This window comes from Gymnoscopelus braueri, assembly GCF_963280865.1.
Source record: "Gymnoscopelus braueri genome assembly, chromosome: 10".
NCBI lineage: Eukaryota > Metazoa > Chordata > Actinopteri > Myctophiformes > Myctophidae > Gymnoscopelus > Gymnoscopelus braueri.
This window is the reverse complement of record NC_137611.1, coordinates 48,370,677-48,391,954: the sequence shown is the minus strand read 5'-3', so window position 1 is coordinate 48,391,954 and position 21,278 is coordinate 48,370,677. Positions and strand designations below refer to the sequence as shown.

The 21,278-nt window shown below is 40.1% G+C and overlaps 1 protein-coding gene across 1 annotated transcript; it reads right to left on the bottom strand.

Moving 5' to 3' along the window:
* Positions 1–5,370: 5,370 nt before the first annotated feature.
* On the bottom strand, positions 5,371–7,742 carry LOC308093060 (coiled-coil domain-containing protein 106-like). Its single transcript, XM_080439267.1, has 3 exons — positions 7,609–7,742; positions 7,266–7,451; positions 5,371–5,907 (listed from the first exon to the last, which is right to left on the bottom strand). Exons 1-3 carry the CDS (start codon positions 7,727–7,729, stop codon positions 5,594–5,596), a joined length of 621 nt encoding a protein of 206 aa, XP_080295393.1. The 5' UTR covers positions 7,730–7,742; the 3' UTR covers positions 5,371–5,593.
* Between the last annotated feature and the right edge of the window lie 13,536 nt (positions 7,743–21,278).

The following is a 21,278-nucleotide window of genomic DNA, read 5'->3' as shown; positions in this document are numbered from 1 at the left end:
CTTTTAGAGGGAGCACAGACTCTCTCAGGATGGCGGCATAGGCAAAAACCTTTATTGCCCCCTGGAATGTTCTCACCAGAGACCCACAGCCTGTCGTTCCAGAGATAAGAGAAACCTTAAACTTTTATGACATGGAAAGAATGTCTTGCTTTTCTGCCACAGTGTGACACACTAACTTGGCTGAGCACAAGACAATGAGCAACAAGCGAATGTGAATAAACTGTTTTCGTGTCATGTTTTGTCACTTTAAAATATATAATTATTGTCCTGTACTAGGACTACAACAAAAATATGAACTTTGGTGTTTCTAAATGTGATGCTTTTCTGGTAAATTAGACTTCAATGTTTAACTGCTTGCTGTTTTACATAATGCCGTCATGTTTAATATCTAGAGAATTCTAATTTCATTGTGATGCCAAATATCCACCCAACGGTATTAGTAGAAGGGCCTCAAGATAGTTAGCAGATAAGTTTAGTTTTTCATAATCAGTAAGGGAGGTTGCCACACACAGCCGCCTCCAACACGCCCCCAATGGGCCAAGAAGGAGGAAGACCCCTCCTTCCAAATATAAGAGGACTGGTCACCCAGTTCTCTCTCTCTCTTCCACCACGCTCTCGATGACCAGGGGGTCGACTCATCCCTGAGTCCCTTCTTTCTGCTCTCTCCGGGGTGCCAAATCCCCCCACGCCTCTCTCCTGACTACAAAGCAGCAACAGAAGGTCGACGAGAAGTCCCTTCCCCCTCTCCACACGGGTGACACCCTGTTCTACACTACTGCACAGACACTAGCTATCCATGCTAGCCAACGCCTCAGGTCCACCCCACGAGAAGAACCACGGGCCTACGTCCAGCCAAAGCCAGAGGCCCTGCTCCGGCCGAAAACTGCCCTGCTCCCTCTAACCCCGTGGGCCAAAAGCCACACATCCTGTCTCCTCAATCCGAGTTGAGTGGAGACTGAGGAGGACTTCGTGACGCAGTGAGGTAGCAGCACGCCTCTGCCTGGACGCTAGCCAAGCCTGCTAGCCAACTACCTCGTGGCCTCTTCCCCAGAGACAATGGAGTCTCCTCCATTCCAATGGGCAGGCGAGCATGATGCATTCACATGTGGTGTGGCAGCTGAGTGTAGTTTTGAGGGCAGATTAGCTATTTTTAACCATTGATCTTTCTTTTTTCTTTATGACTGTAATCCCTTCTTCTCCTTTAGTATATTAAAATGTGGCCATTCGATCTGATCAGATTGTAGATCTGTTATGTTGTATATTGTTGAGATTTTAACCGGTTTCATCACCTTATGAAGTACTGATCTATTGTTCTTTTCCCCATTTCATTGGTTGTTTTATTATCCTAGGATTTATCTTAATAAACACATTATTTTGATATAAACGAAGGTCCTTTTTCCAAATGATTTCAAGCAAATATTTCCAATCATTCCCTAACCAGAACCCATGCATCATACTGTGTCAAAGATTCTTGCGTAGCCTTTTTCATGGTTGTGTTGAGGTGCAAATTAATCCCTTAATTTGCACAATTCCTTAATTTTTGGTGAAAATTGATATTTTGATTTTTCAGAAAATATTTTCAATATTTTCATAAATTATCATTATTATTTCCCATAATTATTACCCCATGTCCGCTACAAGGGGAACATTGAACCCAGGGAACATAGAACCTTTTTTGGTAAGTGGGGAACATAGAACCTTTTTTGCGGGGAACATAGAACCTGGGGAACATAGGTACGGTCCCGCTAGAGAGCTGGGATGTTTCAATGACACCTAAGTTCACCTAGAAGTAATGGAACATTTCATCATCTAAGAATGGTCTTTTATCTTCCCAAATTATAGTGAATAATGTGAGTTACGTTGCTTACTAGTGTCTAATGAAGAAGAATAATTAATCATGGGACAGGATTGGTGGATAATGAAACAATTGTGTACAGTAACTCTGCATATTGGGGAGTTTCTTTTTTGTAACATACGTCTATTACAAACCAAAAAACAACCATCTTCATCTACAAGGTGCAATGTATATATACTATATCCCATTATCCAAGCTTTCATAATGGATACTGTACTGTAGTTAAGGGAGAAGCTGAAACGTACAATAACTTCATCTGGTCATTTGAAGCAGTTGATGTTTATCAGTGACGCATATGAACTACACAATAATTTGCTGTCAGGGATTCTGTCAGGATCTGCATTTCTGTGTCTTGTTTTTGAAGTGTTCTTGTATCTTATTTTGGAGTAATGGTTGTGTGTTTCCTCACTTCCTTTGTAGTTGTTACCTGCCTTGTCTCACCTACCCTGAGTATGGTTCAGTTGTATCACCTGTGTCCTGTTTGTCCCAGCCTATCCCTGTGTTGATTGTCTTTGAGTCTCACCTGTGTCTAGTTATTCCCTTTGTTTCAGTGGGGCTTGTGATTCCCCTGAGTGCTTTGGTTTAATTATGAGCTTGCCAGTGTGTGGTTCAGAGTACTGGAAAAGGATATATTTGTTTTCACCTTGCAACTTTGCATTTGAGTCAAGTGTTGAGCTTTCTGATAGATTCAAACAATAAAAATCTCATGACATCTCATGTCTTGAGACATCTCACGACAATCTGTGATTTGTGAAAGGCTATCCCAATGTGTGATTTGTGAAACAGCATTTAAGGAGTCATCCACATTAGTGCTGTGTTTCCTAATCAATGTGTACATTGGCCCGGATTCATAAAGGGATTTACGACCATATTTTGTACGTACCGGCATTTAAGACAAATCCTACACCTGCAGTCGGATTCATAAAAGTTTTTTGGTCTGTGTTTTGTGCGTCAGGTGCACACATTCTCAGGTCAGCCCCGAGGCTGTCTTACCAGGGCTGAAATGTGCGTATGTCTTTAGAATGTTTTATTCTTCATGCCAAAATCAATTACAACAGTGGCAAACCTCAAATAAAATATATATGTGCCCAACATTTGTCAACACAAATATATAAAAAATAAATGTCAAACGATGTATTGCTTGTAGCCTATACATAATATAGACATGATGTAGATTCCACCGCTTTTTATTTATTTTCTAGCTGAATTATTAGGTCCATCAGTGTGTTTGCCAGTGGGCCATCTCAGCCAAAGTGTCACGTAATAATGAAAATAGGCTATCATGCCTTAATGAAACTGCGGAGGGACTGACTTGCATCAGTGTCCGTGCCGCGGTATTAATTTGTAAAGCCTACTGTAGGCTACTGTATATTGCTCACATGAACGCCACACACAACAGCCTAATAAATATTACCATCTGATGAGGAAACTAAAATGGATGAAAGCTGTGTCCAGAAGATCCATTCCCCATTCCGACGTAGGACAGTGATATCCAAAATTAACTAATTTAATCAATAAGCTCTGGTCCATAATCGGATAGCAGCGCTCCACTTGTATGCCCTGGATTTATTTTCAACATCATCTTTTTACCTCGGCAAAGGTTGTTTATTAGAAAATGCTTCTATAATATCCTTTCCACGTTTTTAGCCTTTTATTTGGTAATGGGGTTAAACGTTGTAAACTTCTTTATTCTCATTACACATGAGAGCATTTATTACGTGATCCGCTTCCAGACAGAACAGTAAGTTGTCAAGGCGATGCAAAGCCGCATCTGTTATCTTTAGACGAGGCGGAGTTGAACTTCAGACTTGCATCAGTGTTGCCAGATTTTGTGAGAGAAATAAGCAACCAGGTCTAGGAAAACAAGCCCAAAAGAAGCAACTGGCACTTAGGCCATTATAAGGGTAACACTTTACTATAGGGTGCGCTAATTAGCGATTAAGTAATGCATTAAGTAATGTATTATTAATGCATTATTTAAGCGTTATTTAAGCATTATTTAAGCGTTATTTAAGCATTTAATTCATCAAATTCATCATCAATTAATGTTTAAGTAAGCATCATTAGTTAAGCATGTTATAGGTGTGTTTATAGATCTACTTTTATCGGTCAGTTCTATGCCCAGGATGAGTGCTCATATGCGGGTAGGATTAGTGAGGAGACTCGGTCTCTGATACTGGTTGTTCCAAAAACCAGGGGTCTCCCATGTTGGACTGGCTCACTGGATAGGCCCGGTGGTCCCAGGGGGACCCTAGGTGGGTCATTTTTTATCATTACTTAATGATTACTTATTAGTTAGTTACTAGATATTTGCACCCCAAAGTAAAGTCACATACTTTTTATCATTACTTAATGATTACTCATTAGTTAGTTACTCGATATTTGCACCCCAAAGTAAAGTCACATACTTTTTATCATTACTTAATGATTACTCATTAGTTAGTTACTAGATATTTGGACCCCAAAGTAAAGTCACATCAAGTTCAGACAGTTTTGTTTGTGTATTTTATTCCAACCTGCCCAATTGACAGTATGCACACACATTTTTTTTTACAACAATATGAAAAATGGACATAAAAAAATAAAATAATATTTTGCCTGCCACAATTACACATTGTGTAATGTGGCACAATTACACAATATCCACTCTACAAAAACATTCATTTTTTTTTATTTTACAACCATTACTCAAGTGTGGCAGCAGAAAGGAAACGGGAATGTACAGGTCTGTTGCATACGTCTGTAAATCAAAAGTATTTCTTTAAAGGGATATTTCACTTTCAAACATGTTTCAGGGTCATTGTAATGTCTACTCTGGCTTTTGTGAGCACCCCATACAGTTTTTCAGTTGCTTGATTCAGTATTGCCCCCTTCCAATTCAAACCCATTGTAACATCAAACTCTATTTTAACCATGTTGGGTTAATTAAAAACACCCGTCCTTGCTTCTGGTGACTGATATTGGCCATCTAATAAGTGAGGAGAGTGGGCTGTGTTTTTTCAATTACTTTTTTCATAATTTCACTCACACATTAGAAATACAATATCAGTCTTTCATGGTTAAAATGGAGATGGAAGTTACAATGGGTTAAAATGAATACATCTAAATTCTGAATCAAACAACTTAAAGGGATATTTCACTTTCAAATAAAATAAACATTAAAAATAGATCTTTTTAAAAAATGAAAAAAGTTATGGCAAAATCACGGCCCCCTCACACATTAGTAGGACACTCTAATGCGTGAGGGGGCCGTGATTTTTCCATTACTTTTTTCATTTATTTTTAATATATTTTTTAAATGTTTATTTTATTTGAAAGTGAAATATCCCTTTACAAACTGTCTGGGTGCCGTAGACGTTTAAATGACCCCAAACATGTTTGAAAGTGAAATATCCCTTTAACAAAGATGACCAGGTTTGTTCCACAACAGTGCTTGGCAAAAACAGCAACGATAAGTATTCTTCTCAACAATAAAACAAAATGACTTAAGATTTGTTCAACAGTGCAAATATGGTCTGTTCAACAGTGCAAATATGGTCTGTTACACACAACTATAAAACTAAATTATAAAACAAGGCCGACCAAAGGACTACAGTGCTTTTTCCAGCAACATTATTCTCCAATTATTTAACACACTGGGACATTTGAATAAAATAAAGATTTATTTGGATCCCCAAAATGTCTTACTGCCAGTGTGCACCACACATTTGGCAGAAGTTCTCAATAATAAAAACAAAATTACTTCTTGTGGCCTATATCAAGAAGCATAATCTGCCTATTTAGTTTTGCAATCTTGCTGACCTCTGGTTCGACAGCACAGACAGCGGAGCAGAGTTTAGCAAAGATGACAAGATTACCATTGGTTGGGAATGTGCGTCGTAACTCCTCATATTTTCCTGGGTTCACACTATTTAGTTCTGCAATAGGTGCTTGATTGACAATTGTATTACGGTCAACATTCGCCTTCTCGTAAGCCTGGTGCTTGCTACTTCCTTTCTGAACAAGCTTCAAGACCTTCCGGTACCGCTGGATGGATGCTTCTGGGGTTCTCACTGTGAAAGGAAAACACATTCAGTTTATCCTAGCCCTCATGCCTCCGAATTATAGATGTTGATGCTACATTAAAACCTTGCTGGAGACCTTCCTAAGGCCCCTGGTGTCTTTGGACATCAATTTCCAATTTTCTTTAAATGTATGCCATCATCAGGAGAGTTCAGTCTCTTTTGTTGGTAGCGAACTAAAAAATGTAATTCCTTCTCATAAAGACTTGGAATTCACTTTTCAGCTGGGATATTAGTCTGCGTGGCTCAAGCAAGTTTTAATCCAGCATTCCATTTGCTAGCACTGATAATTCCGTACACTTTCTCATAATGTGCACATTCACACATGTAAATAAGGCTTAATTAATGATTAATTCATACATTAACTTATCATTAATGTATCATGAATTCATTGATAAGAAATGTTAATTGATGATGAACTCACTATTACTTAACCAATGAATATATCATTACTTCCAAATAATATATCATTACTTAAGGGCCACACATGGTGGTTTGCAGATCGCGGCTTCTATGTCCAGGACGAGTGCTCATAGGCAGGTAGGAGTAGCGATGAGAGTCAGTCGCTGGTGGTAGTTGTTCCAAAGCTTACATGTGGTGCATTGCTCTGTGTTAGGGTGATGGGGGTGTCCCAAGTTGGACTGGCTCACTGAATAGGCCCGGTGGACCCAGGGGGACCCTCAGGTAGGTTATGGAATTCATGACCCACAACTAACACCAGAGACTGACTCTCCTCACTACTCTTACCCGCCTATGAGCACTCATCCTGGACATAGAAGCCACAATCTACAAACCACCACGTGTCGCCCTTAAGTAATGATATATTATTTGGTTAAGTTATAGTGACATCATCATCATTACTTATCATTTATTAACAATAAATTCATGATAAATTAATGATGAGTCAACGTATGAGTTTAAGTATTATTTATGTGTATGAATGTGCACACTATGACAAAGTGTTACAGGTAATTCTAAAACCTTGGACCAAGAGTCTTGTAGACGTAATTCTCCATACGCATGTACAAATTCAAAATATGTGCTTACCCTAAAGCCACGGATGTTAATCCGTATTACAGACAGGCAGCTATGTATTGATCCCACAGGGGACATTTAGTCACTAAGGCAAATAGTCATAAAAACAAGTAAGACGCGCGAACGCTGGAAGCGTTTCATAGTAGGCTCCACTTGGGCGGAGGCGCAGCTTCGCCGCGCCTCCTTCCGCGTTCGCAAACACTATTTGGGGATGTGTCGAAGACTGTTAAAATATACACAAATGTCAAAATTGATTAATAAAACATTCTTGGCTTTCTTGGTGTAATTCAAGAAAGCCTCTTATGTAGCAATACCTCTGCAAAACACCTTTTTGGATTCCTTGTGTTTTTTCTTTGTCTTCTTTTTCTTCTTCTCCTCTGATGAGGAGGAATCAGATGTCGAAGAGACTGAGCTGGACAAACTGTAGGTGACCGAAGGTCTCTTTTCAGTCTTCACCTGTGCTTCAAAAGAGGGTTCACCGAGAGGTCTGCCTTTCAGGGCTGCAATGATAAAACATTTTGATCAAAAGTATGCATAGTTTAAGCCCGCTGCAAACATGACAAATGGAATGGTAAAAGAAAGATTGTAATCTAAATACATTTAGCTGATATTAAACCCCTAATCAACATATTTCCAACAATGTATGCACTGAATTACCACTCTGTAGCTGGTCTTGCAGAAAGACTTTGTCTTCAGAGAGTGACGTCAGAGTTGTCTTCAGGTGTTTGATTTGAAGTTCTTGGAGCTGTATTGTGGATCTGGCTTTGTGCAGGGCCATCTCCAAAGTCGGAGCAGCTGGAATAAGCCAAGAAAGTAACAATGAAATCACACATATGAGTATTAGACAACCAGCCTGTAGGGTTGTAGTACTCGAGACCGGTCTCGGTCTCGAGACCGGTCTCGAGATTTACTCGGTCTTGTCTCGGTCTCGCCCATAATTTGACTCGGTCTTGTCTCGGTCTCGCCCATAATTTCACTCGGTCTTGACTCGGACTCGGACTAAGGGACTCGGGACTCTGCCCCCACCGAGTCCACTCGAGTCCAAGACCAAGTCACTATAATGCAATGAAATAATTTTATTATACCCATATTATGAGGAGCCTATTCACATTAACATTCTAAGAGAGCTGTCTGGCGCTTATGGACAGCTGTCTTGTAGCGCATCATCTCGTGGTTGACAGCGGAGCAGCAGCAGCAGAACACACTCTGCCATGTCCCTCTAGTTTATATTATTTTTTAATTATTTCCACTAACAGCGCAAGCTTTCCAGGTGTTTATTTATTTATTTATTGTGTGTTCACTGTGTAGCCTGTGGTTGTTTTAATAAACGAGATTCTCTAAAGATGATTAGAGACGGCTTTCAGTAAGGTTTCCTTGCGCACATTATTGATTGCCAGTGGCTGACAGCGCGTGTGCGCATCTAATCACAAAACCCGAGGCTTGATCAACAGAAAAATATAGATTAATACATTTGACAAAATACAGCGAAATCCCAAAATTATTAGTCTTCATATCCAGTAAGCAATAGAAATGAACTGCAAACAAATTCAAAGTTATAGGCTATCAATATCACACAAAAGTAGAGAGAAGCTGTGATCTCACCTCACAAACAAATGGACAATGTTTAAGTTCATTGCCTTCACCTGTTGTTCTGCTGTGCGCAACAGGGCATATCTCCACCAGGCCAGGTTTACCTACCCAGGCCATGAAATTCATAGGCAGTCATCGTAGCCAATTAGAATGAAATATGCTAAAACTGACTCATGTACTGATACAGAACCGTCGCTGTTGGGTGGAAGCCTTGTATGTTCCTTTTTTTTATTATTATTTAAAAACTGGTGAAAATAGCCAATCTACAAGCTTCAATTATTAATAATTAAGAAATATTATATTTTAAATAGAGCAAAATCAACTAAAGTCATTGTTAGTGCAAGTTCAATCACATTTAATTTGAATGAAAATAATTTGTGGGGAAAATACATAAAATCTGTGAATCTAATGTGATTCATATGACCCCTACTTCAGTCAGTGAAGTCCAGGGCTGAATGTGACAAATATTGAGACCAATATAACTTAGTACAAATATTGGTCATTTGCCAATATGGGTTATATTACACAGATAGTTATACTATTCTTGTACTATATTAAAATAAAATCATCCTTAACCTTCAAATTAAATTCATTATGTCCGTGGACTTTAAAAAAAATGCCCTGGCATTTGGCCTTTTTGCCCTAGAAAATGACAAAAGGCCAAGTGGCCTTGCCCCTGGCCTAAAATGATGAAATTCCAGGCCTGGTCACAATGCGTCATGGGACGCATTGTGAGCTTGTAGATCTGCTTTAAAAAAATATATATATATATAACTACTGTAGCCTGTTATTATGACGTTTACATATTTTAAAACTGAAGATGCAAACGCATATTGAATGACAGTGCGTTTAAATCGAATGTCTCACCAGTGTTTGAAACACTGATTCATTGCTGGGGTGTGAGACTTGGTTGGTCAATAACTTTACCATTCACATGTAATTCAGTCATTAAAGTAGCACATATCGATGTGCTATGTAATGATGGCTCCTTGTCATTAAAGGGGAGTAGTTTTCATTGTTCTGTCTGTAAGGAACATTAATGTGTAATGATGATAATGGCTCATTGGTCAATTTGGTCATTGTTGTTTGGTCTAGGTTTACCATTGAGATGTAATTAATTCAGTAAAAATAACTAAATAGCTAATTGCTCTGCCATTCATTAAAAGATGCAAAGAATGTTTTAAATGTCAAAATAAAAACAAAACAAAACTAGAAAAAGTGCTCCTCGGAGCACAGGTCTCCGCCAGGTCAGGTAGGTTATTGTTGCTTCCTGGTGGCACTATAACAGGCCAATGTGAAAAGGGCGGCATTTCTTCCTCTCTAGTGGGAATGTGTGTGGAAAATTTCACGGAAATCGCATGCTGCGTTCATGATTTGAGGCATTTTGTTCCAAACTGATCTATCCTGCAAACTTTGGAAGCTAATGTTAGCAAATTAGGATGCAATATGAAATATCGGACACATCCGTCTTGATCACATGACTATAGAGATACTGTGTACTGATTTGCGTGATTTTTGGATAGAATCTGAAGGAGTAATAGCAACAAATTTGTTTTACAAAAGTCAGCCTCCTGGTGGCGCTCTTAACAGGCAGATGTGAAAAATGCAGGGCAAGGGTTTTTCCTTGGCCTCTAGGGAGTGTGCAAATTTTCCTGTGGCCTGTCATAGCGCCACCATGAGGCTGATTTGAACATTTTCTATAAAAAAAATAAATACAAAAACAAATCTGGTCTCGACTCGGTCTCGCCTCCGGTCGGTCTCGGCCTCGACTCGGTCTCGCCTCCCGTCGGACTCGGTCTTGACTCGGACTCGACCCCCTCCCTGGCCTCTCGGACTCGGTCTTGACTCGGACTCGCCCCCCCTCGGACTTGGTACTGACTTGGACTCGCTTTAGGTGGTCTCGACTACAACCCTACCAGCCTGGTTTCACCTTCACGTATGTTTCCCGAACCCTTTTACAGTCGGGTCAGGTAATTGGTAGAGCACATTTAAAGGGATATTTCACTTTCAAAAACATTTTGGTTATTTTATCATCGAAAACACCTGTCCTTGGTTCTGGTAACTCATACGGCCCTCCTAATACGCGAGGGGCCGTGTTCTTTTCGATTACTTTTATTGTAATTTAATGTTCAACCCTGACAGGCAGAAGAGACTGGGGAAAATATGGGAGGCATTGATCTTTCTGACATGCTGGTCCACTTGTACAAGACCCCAGCCAAGTCAAGGCGATGGTACTTTCCCCTTTCCCATGGTTGTAGCTTAACACCAGGTAGGACAGCTAATGCACAAAAACATTTGTGCCGTTGTACCACTCAAAACAGCAAGTCACAGCTGGCCTGAGTCCAAAATAATTGGGCTCTGATCTGAGCTGGGTGCAGTCACTCAATTAGTTTGGACGCAGGCCAGGTGTGAATGCCGAAATCAGCCATCACCCACACTACCACCACCAACACTACACTGGTTGTTGCATTAGCGATTCCGTGTCATCACTCTGGGTTATCGCCTTTCAAAAGCAGCACATTAAGTTTAAGTGGTCGAATAAAATGTATTCAAAACATTTTTTATGACAAGTATTAGATTATAATTGATAGCCTACAGACTATGGTGGCCGTACATCCTACAAATTCAATTGGCCTACCTTTAGTCTTCCTGAGTTTTGGACTTGGCTGCTCAGAAGACGTCTCCCCCAGACATCCAGTTTCACAGTCAGGAGTGGTTACAATACCTTGCCACCATAATGCCTCCTCATAGTGGTTCAACTTTTACACATGCAAGAACTTAGACCTGTTTGTACACAGTTGGTTGATTTAGTTACTGTATGTGGAGTGACCCTTTGGGTCAGGACGAAAAGCACAATTTACATACATTATTCAAATAGGTACAGGTAGACACAAAGTGCAAGGTGTGCCATTGAATTTACTTTACTTTACTCTTTAGTTTAATCAACTCTCATCTTGCGTTTTTACACAGTAAGATGTACAAATAATGAGTACATACATGAGTGTATGTGTAGGCTGTTTTGCCTTTACCTGTGTCATGTGATAATAATGTATTATGGTTATGGTTATAAAGCATTATGAGTATTTATGAGCTCTTATAAATCTGATTATACAGGGTTATGAGCAGATTATAATGCCTTATAAGTATGTTCATGATGCGTTATACACATAGGATGCATAGCAAGTGCAACCAGAACCTCTCACTCCGCTATACAGCTCCGAGATGAGGTTCTATGTCGTTCTCATCCAGAATCGGTGGAATCGTCTACCAAGGCTCTGCTGTTTACCCTTTTGTATACATCGTATCCCAAAAGTAATGGTAGATTCCAAACCGCACGGATGTTTAAGGTTTGGTCCGGAGCATAATATTTTAGGTCTGGAGCGAAACTACCCGTTTTAATCGCTTATTTAGTCAGCCTGTGGCCATGTTTCCCATTGTAGCCAAACCGGGAGCAGTACTGGCAGCGGACGTAGGGGGATTTTCAGCTGTATAGCGGAGTGAGAGGTTCTTTATGGAGCTAGGCCCTGAGGTCCAAAATTGGCCCAGGTCCTGGGCAAAAGCTCCAAACATTGACGTTCATTAATTTGTCTTGCTTACCAGCGTTGATTTGTATGTTTTTTTTTTTTTTTTTTTAAGAGTGTCTGACTTGAACAACGCCATTGACAATGATGGATCGGATTCTATGGTCCGTGAGATCCTCGGTCAGTTTCCTAATACTGGGTACAAGTTGATGCAAGGCCATGTCAATGCTCGAGGCATACGGGTTCAAAGTAAGTGACTATTTGGTCATCTCTAACTTGACAAGATTTCCACCCTACTCACTGAGTCACTGTCCCTTGTACATGTGTTTTTTAAATAAAAGCATGAATATATTAATCTGTCTATTATTTTAATAGCTTAATTTTGACTGCACAATAACATGGTATATTTATACATGAAACACAATGTTATACATAATTATACAATAGATGTTGTAGCCCCCCACACTACAAGGTAGAGGGTCCCTGCTCCATTTCTCCATCAGTTTGTGGGTCCCTGGCCTGAAAACGTTGAAGACCCCTGATTTATTGTATAGTAGGCTTACTTGATCATTATAAATGATTCCAACATGTGTGTGATTCAACGTTTTACTTTCCATGTTTTGCTTGAAGGACAACGTGTGCAAGAATCAATGCGTCGAGTTGACCCACAGGGGATCCTGATGCGCAGACTACAGCTGCAGACTGTGAGGCGCAGACGATATACTGTACCAGCTCCTAATAGTCTGTGGCATATAGACGGCAACCACAAACTTATACGGTAAGGCTGTACTATTAGATTAATATAAAGCAGTGTTACTAAAAACTTTTTTAATGAGACCCTCCGATCAGCCCCCTTCCAATGCCAGTGTCGTATCTGTGACCTGTCCTTTCATGTCCTTTGAAAAGGACAATGTTTCTAAATGTTAATGTCTCTCTGGCTGCTTCCTGCTGTTAAGGTGTGACAAGGATGAGGCCACTCTGGCCACTCTCTGATCAGACTATCTTCAAGTTAACAATAGAATGGTAATTTCAGTTCACAGCTAGCAGCCAGCCTCTCCTCTTCAGACAATGGTTCAGGATTAGCATCAGGTCTATGCAAACGTGGACTTTAGTAAAGTCAATATGGTTATACTTGTGTGTATAATGTTAATAAATAAGTAATAAGGTCTCATAATACACGACACCAGTAGCCTACATGACCATCAAGATATGTGCAGAGGATTGTTGTGCAGCAGTTGCAATTACAAAGTAGGAAAGAGTAAAATACAAAAACAAAGCTTGGGAAATGTTAACATCTCTTCCCCCCTCACAATCCCTCACTGCACCACTCTACCACCCCCATCCCCCAAGGTTGTGTGTTGAACAAAGCCAAGGTCATGCTCACAATATGTTTACATAGATGCTGTCAACTTGGAGATTAAGAGGCACAGGTCAATTGACAGCATTCTCCATGCTTTTGCAGGCTCATAATGTTTACATTAGATGTAATGGTAGAAAGACATACTGTTTACATTTTAGATGTCAATAACCCAGGAGAAAGAACTGGATGACCAAAACGCTTGTCCTTTCTTGTAAAGACGTGGAGAAATAAAATAAATAAACTCACTCACTGTTGCCATTCTGAGTGCGATCCATCACTTGTTTTAATGTCATTGTTTTTAAGAGGATAGTGCACCAGAAGAGTCTGAGCGCGTGTTGGAACAAAAAGTTTATCTATGAGTATATGTATATGTTGCCATTGCTGTCAGAGTTGTGTGTTTATAAGTTGATGTATTTGATTATATTATCCTACTGTCTTTTTTTCTCCTTTGTTTTACTCGCACACAAGATGTAACTATAAAGACCACCTTTAACCATGTGCCCTTGAATAACATTATCAATAAAGCGAGACCACATGTGAACATGCTAACAATGCAACAGGTTAAAAGTGCCATAATTATATACTAGTTGGCAGTAAGGTGCTAATCAAAATATACACATTGCCAAAATATGAACCGCTTTAAGTAGTGGTCATAAATAAATTGCAAGTAAGGTGTCCCAAAGGTCAGAAATGTGTAAGATTGTGATAAAAGATTGCTGACTTCCCTTCTTTTTACATTTAAAGCATCATCAAGTTTGTTACAAAGTTGACACCAGTGTTGTTACTGTATTTTGCAGATGGAGGATTGTGGTCCATGGTGGAATTGATGGCTTTAGCCGTCTAATTGTCTACCTTTGTGCCGCCACCAACAACCGTGCATCAACAGTGATGAACAGCTTCCTGCAGGCAGTCCACTCTTATGGGATTCCATCTCGTGTACGGTCTGACAAAGGAGGGGAAAATATTGAAGTAGCACGCTATATGGTGACGCACAGAGGACCAAACCGTAATTCCCACATTACCGGAAGAAGTGTACACAACCAGAGGTATTACCCATTTTGGGCGGGAGCCCCTTTTTGTAACTATACCTTTCGGGACGGGAACCCCTTTTTGGCTTCCTGTTGCCATGTACGGTATATAGCAACATACATTTTTTTTAATTTTTGAATAAATATTTGAAGTTTTTCAGAAAACCTAGGTCAGGATTTAGAAGGCGTTTTTAGAATCGGCCTCGGATCTAAATGGGTTAACAAATGTGCATCTTCTCATATTTTCTCTTATTAGCCGTGACAATGACCATATCCATGTGTCTTAAGCCATGTGGCCAAATGTCTTCTAAATACTCAGTTTTCTGAAAAACCTATGTTGCATGTCAGTGGTGCTCGAACTATTTAATGTAAAAAAAAAATCATCATGATTTTTCAAAAATAGCAGATCTACAAGCTCGTAGCGTGGCACAAAGTCACGTGCTATGAGCTTGTACATCTGCTATTTTTGAATAGCCAAAGTACAAAATAATGCCTTTTTAGCTAAACTCTAAAATGACATGACACACAATGCTTTCCGGGTTTTAATGGGTTAAAGTGCTATTTCACTTTAGTAGAAGTAGAAATTGGGAGTCTTATCTGTCTGAAGTTTGTCTACAAGTAAACTACCAACCACTGCTGTCCCTGTTGTCTGCTATCAACACTACCTTTCCTCCCAGGTATTGCTACTGCTGTGCCGATTTTAATAATATAACATCCCCTCCCTATGTTTGGCTGTGTTGTCTTTTCATCCAGGATAGAGAGATTATGGCGGGATGTCTTTGGGGGAGTGTTGGACCTCTTCTACACTTGCTTCAGCAATCTGGAGAGGGAGGGTCTACTCAACCCAGATGAAGAAGTCCACATCTATGCACTGCACTGGAGCTTTCTGCCACACCTTCAGAGGCACCTGCAGTTCTTTGCGGACGGCTGGAACAACCATAGGCTGCGTACCGAAGGACATCAGTCACCTCTGCAGTTATGGACTCGGAACCAACGTGAGGGACAAGACCCCGTCCAGGTTTGTTATTTAAAGACAGAGCTGGACTGTAAAATGTTGAAGTCTTAATATTCTAAAATGAAATGTTAACACACAGATGATACACAAGTTACACAGGTCCAGGAAAAACATACTAAATTATTTTAAAATAGTTTTATGTTTGCTGTTATATTGTGCTGTGGCATTCTGGTGGTGTTATCCATTAATGCCCCAAAAGTTTATAATTACTCCTGATTGTGTGTGCGACCGCTGCTTTAGGTAAGATATTTACATATGTGTATGTTTCATTTTAACTTTAGGCTGACATGGAGTATGGGATTGACTGGGAAGGACCATATGGTCACCACCGTCAAGGAATCACTGTCCCTGAAGTGCAGCTACCACGTGCAATGACTCCCGAAGAAGTCCAGCGATTACCAAATCCTGAGGGCCCATTTTCTGATGTGTTGAATGTGTACACTGAGTCCGTTGCCATACTAACTGAGATAATGGGATGAAGAATTGAATACAGAGGACCCAATGGAAACAACTTGGTGTCATCATTTTAGACAGTGTTTGACTGTGCTGTTAATAAAATATTCAATTAAACATCATATTTGACATGAATCTGTTCTGGTGAATGAGAAAAGTAAAAAGCCCTCTTTTCCTGTCAACACAAATTTCTGCCTTAAAGGAGGAGTTCACCCAAAAAATGACTTATTTTCTATCAATTACACACCCGATGAATCCTTGATTTCATGGATTTATTTTTGTTTTTGTGGCATTCCTAAAACAATAATTTGATGCCCGGGTGTATTTGTGTCTCCTACCGGATACATTAGCCGGTAGGAGACGGGAATCAAATTATTAGCTTAAGAATGCGACAAAAACAAAATAATCCATGGATTCAAGGCTTCATAGGGTGTGCAATTGATAGAAAATAAGAGGCCTATATTTCAGTATTTCTTTGGTTAAATCACACATCTGAAGTTATGGGCTTTGTAACCTTTCCCGACTGGCTTTTGAGCTTGGGGTCGACCTAAAAAACGAAATATTCCCTTACTCATTATGGGAGACCTTAAAGATACATGGTTGTGTTTCGTTCCTACTCAGGTAGGGGTCAATCTGAGGGCCTCTGAAGATGGAAGCATGTCATGCTCTAAAATCTCCTAGACCTGATAAACCTGTGGAAACTAATTTACAAGTGACTTTTTTTGCTCTCTGGAGCTACTTGCGAATTATACCAGGGTCAGTCCACTTTAGGTGGATTATGCAGCGACACGCACTGACTTTTTGCACCTTAACGTCCATAAGTATATCATGCACAGTATACATATGCTCAGGCACCTTAGTGCAGGTACTATTGTAAATATGTAGATAACTAGTTTGGCCTTTTTGTTCTCTTGTTTGATCTCCTTGCCCCCCCCGCCCCTCTTCTTTCCCCCTCTATGGAAATAATGTTGCGATGGGAACAATGTACAAAACGAATTTGACCCACTTTTTTACCTTGTAAACCTGTGATGTGACAATAAACCTGATTCAGACCCTGGGATGTTGATTTCCAAATCTTTCCTTCATGTGTTCATCCTATGATGAAACATCTCTATAATTTTGTCTGGTTATTAAACACAATGCTTGTGATGACTCATCGCCCATGGAATAAATGAATTGAAAGAATTTTAGGACAGTATATTTTAATACAATATAAAAGCCATTATATATTACGCAACAATGACAGCAACGGAATGCAGCAATGGCAGCATCAATCAGTGCAGTAACATGACATCTTCTCTTGACAAAATGAAGCACACATCCTTGCCCAGGATGGCAGCATCACTGCAGTAACATGACTAATCTTCTAAAATAAAACCATATCAGTGCAGTCCCATTAAATCCAGTGTGACACGCATCCGTGTCATTTTAGATTTTTGCGTTTCAAAAATGGCAGATATACACAGCTTGTCACTTCGTGGAGCACTGCGAGCTTGTACATCTGGCATTTTTCAACATTTTTGAAAAATCTTTGAGCACAAATTTAGGGCACACTGAAGTTTAATACTTGGCGCCAAGTTTAATTCCTGTTATGGTGGATTCTGCCAATGGAGCATTTCTTGCTGAAATTAGCTAATGGGAGGAAAACCCATTCAAAAACATTGGCAGAATCCACCCTCACAGGAATTAAACTTGGCGACCATGCACTCGGCCTGATCTAAAGGATAGTTCACCCAAATAATTACTTATTTTCAATCAATTACACACCCCATGAAGCATTGAATTCATGGAGATTCGTTTTTGTCACATTCCTGAGCCAATAATTTGATGACCGGCGGTCTCTCCGGTATTAGCATCTTTCCGCCTGTAATCAAATTATTGGCTTAGGAATGTGACAAAATAAAATCTCCATGAATGCAATGCTTCATGGGGTGTGTAATTGATAGAAAATAAGTAATTTTTTTCGGTGAACACCCCTTACGGCCGCGCTCCCACCGCACTTTTATTTTACCTCTGGGGCAGAATCTGCCAATGCTTTGTCAATGCAAATGCATGGATTCCTGGTCTTGCGGATTTTTCCCAAGAATCCATGCATTTGCATTGACAAAGCATTGGCAGATTCCACCCCAGAGGTAAAATAAAAGTGTGGTGGGAGCGTGCCCTTAAGGGTTAACATGAGGTAATTGAACAAAAAATAAAAACAATTCAGTGCAAAACTTCAGTAACACAATTCTGGATTTCACCAGTACTAATAACAAAAATAAAATCCTTGAAGGATGGCAACAAATCTTTTTTTTAGAACACGACAGAAAAGTGTAACATGTGCAAAATTCTTCTGGTGGCTGAAAGATCAGCTACTTATACATACTGTAAGTATAACTAGCTTAAATGACACAGGATATGTAAATTCTTCTTTTAGGTGCACAATTTTACTTGTGTGACCGTGCCCTCAGAAGACATTTGTAGAGTCGGACTCAGGTCTTCATGAAGTAATGTTTGAACAAAAAATAAAATGACAAAACAATAATAAACTGCTCAAAAAAGTATGGAAACCTAACTTCGGTCAATTATATCTCCCTTTTAATAATACCAATTGGTATTGTGTTTTATATATTTTTTATCGTTGATTAGTCACCTTTACAATGAGGTACAGTTCGTAAGGATCAGGCATTCGTGGAATGAGCAACACAGCTAAACGTGTGGGTAGCACCTCCAAACATTGTGCCAAAATCACCCAATATGCTTATGTTGGTAATCGCTCTTGTTTTGAGCAACCTGCCAGCACACACCTGCTGAGAGGTGTGTGACTGCCTCACAGGTGAGTGACTGGCACCTGAACATGGGTTCTGCAACTTTGTTGAGTTTGTGTTGATGATCCAAGCAGCAACACTGCCCATGGAAAGATGCCACGTTTGTCCCTTCAGGATAAGGCCTGTTCAATAGGGCAAGTGAAGCTGGTGTTCTGTTATGCAGAGTGACAGCATTATTTGGTGTCAGCCCTGGTACCATTTCCAAACTTAGGACCAAGTTCTTTTAGACTGGTGAAGTCAACAAGCCAAGACCCCTTGCTTCACTGAGGAACCATAGCTTTACAGGCAAGATTTGCACATTGGTACCAAAGACAGATGTCAAAGTTGCAGGATCCATGCTCAGGTGCCAGTCACTGACTGGCACACACCTGCCTGCAAATGGTACCAGGGCTGACATCAAATGTTGCGTAACGGAGCACCAGCTTCACTTGCCCTATTGCACAGGCCTTATCCTGAAACGTGGCATCTTTCCATGGGGGCAGTGCTGCTGCTTGGAGCATACACACAACCTCAACAAAGTTGCAGAACCCATGTTCAGGTGCCAGTCACACACCTCTCAGCATGTGTGCTGGCAGATCGCTCAAAACAAGATTACCAACAGAAGCATAGTGATTTTGGCAATTTTTTGTGAGGCGCTACCCACACGTTTAGCTGTGTTGCTCATTCCACGAATGCCCGATCCTTACAATCTGTACCTCGTTGTAAAGGTGACTAATCAACGATAAAAAATACAATACCAATTGGTATTATTAAAGGAGAGATATAATTGACCGAAGTTAGGTTTCCTTACTTTTTTTGAGCAGTTCATAAATGATTCTGGATTTGGTCAGTACTGAAGGATGCCAACAAATCTTTTTTTTTTTACAAATAAGACTACAAAATGTAAACAAAAAACAAATCTGTAACTCAATTTAGAAACTGACAGTACAAGTATAACATCTGTGCAAAATTCTTTGGAACATAAGGTTGTTTAGTGCAGTCCCACCAAACTTTGATTCTGCCTATGAGGGTGGCCTCTGCCAATGCTTTCCAATGGGAACCGAGATGGTTTGTTGTCATTTATGGTTTTCCGTAAAACGCCAGTGAAAAGCATTGGCAGAATCCACCCTCATAGGTAGAATTTGAGTTCAGTGTTTGTTTAAAGGCTATAGTTAACACTTGGTAGAGGTTTGTTTAGTCCACAGAGGGCTACCAGGACAAACTAATGAAACGTTGGCATCTAACTTTCCTCAAGGGCTCTTTTCATCTCCAGAAGGAGGCATAAAATAAAGTTGGCATCTACTGTACCAAGTGATCTAGGCCTTTGGTAGGGTAACTTGGACACATAAAACCATATTTTTAGGTTTTCACCTGCCTGACAGATACATACATTAGTACTGGCCAAATCCAGAATCAGTTGACGAGATGCTTGCCGTTAGCTCGTCTTTGAAGACATCATAGCTGGTAGGGGTTTTGGAGAGCTTCAGCCTGAAGAAACAGGTGGATGCTTGTGGCAGTGATGATGTCGCAATAACTTCTACCTCCAGGTATTGGGGCACAACGTCCCAGCCAGTCCAGAAACTTAGCAACCTCTTTAGCACATCTGAAGGACCTAGAGACAGAAAGTAGTTTAAGTGATGGGGCTCAAGAAATAAATGTTCCACACATGACTCAGTTTGTGATCACCAAGTGTGATGCACTAAAACAAGAGTCTGCAACAGGGGTCTGTGACACCTAGGGGGCCCTCAGAGGTCCAGCCAAAAATGTGTTTGACAGGATTTTTTATTTACATTAAACACTAAAACCCTAGCATCCATATTCTGAGGGGATTTTTAGCCAAAGGTTGTGTGTAGAGGGTCAAACAGAAAAGACCAAGGTCAAGTGTACTAAGTATTTAGGGTGTAAGTGGTTAAATGTCTGAAAATACACATCCAACATATACATAGAAAAGATCGTGTAAACAAATAATCTCGTCAAACAAGTCTACGAAGCGATCTATGAAATGGTTAATAATCTGCAACATACAATATGTAGTGGGGGACCCTGCTTCAGCCCTCTCAATTAAAGGGCTGAAGACCCCTCCACTAGAAGACTCTTCAATAAATCTGGGGAAAATACTTACTGTTCTCGATGAACTGGCGGAGAAAACCTAGCACACAAGACACCTGTTCAAAGGTGCATTCAACGTCATTGATGTCCTGGACTTGAGGCCACATGATCTTGTCCAAGATCATCTAAAAAAAAAAAAAAACTCTGTCATTTTCATTCTCTGGGAGTCATGGAAGCCTAACATTTTGTCATGCTTCAAAGACATTTTTTTGTCATACATTTACAACTCACTTACAAGTCATCAATTTTCTTGTTCGAACATGATGTGCAGTTTGGAAAGTTGTCAACATTTAAACAGGGGAGATGAGAAATTATGCACAATGCCAGTGTCTGTGAGGTGACCATGGGGAGATTGACTGTTATAATCGATAGGTTTACCAATGTATAAATTGGAACTTGTTTAGTTTTACCTCTGGTCTTATCTCCAAGTCAGAGGCCATGGGGAAGAAAACTGCCACTTCA

Bases quoted from the DNA above. Each gene is read 5' to 3' on its own strand.
- LOC308093060 (XM_080439267.1), bottom strand. From the start codon at position 7,729: ATGGCCCTGCACAAAGCCAGATCCACAATACAGCTCCAAGAACTTCAA. The intron at 7,452-7,608 runs GTAATTCAGTGC...TTATCATTGCAG, and splicing joins GCAAGACCAGCTACAGAGTG to CCCTGAAAGGCAGACCTCTC. The intron at 5,908-7,265 runs GTATTGCTACAT...TTCCTTTCACAG, and splicing joins CAAAAAGGTGTTTTGCAGAG to TGAGAACCCCAGAAGCATCC.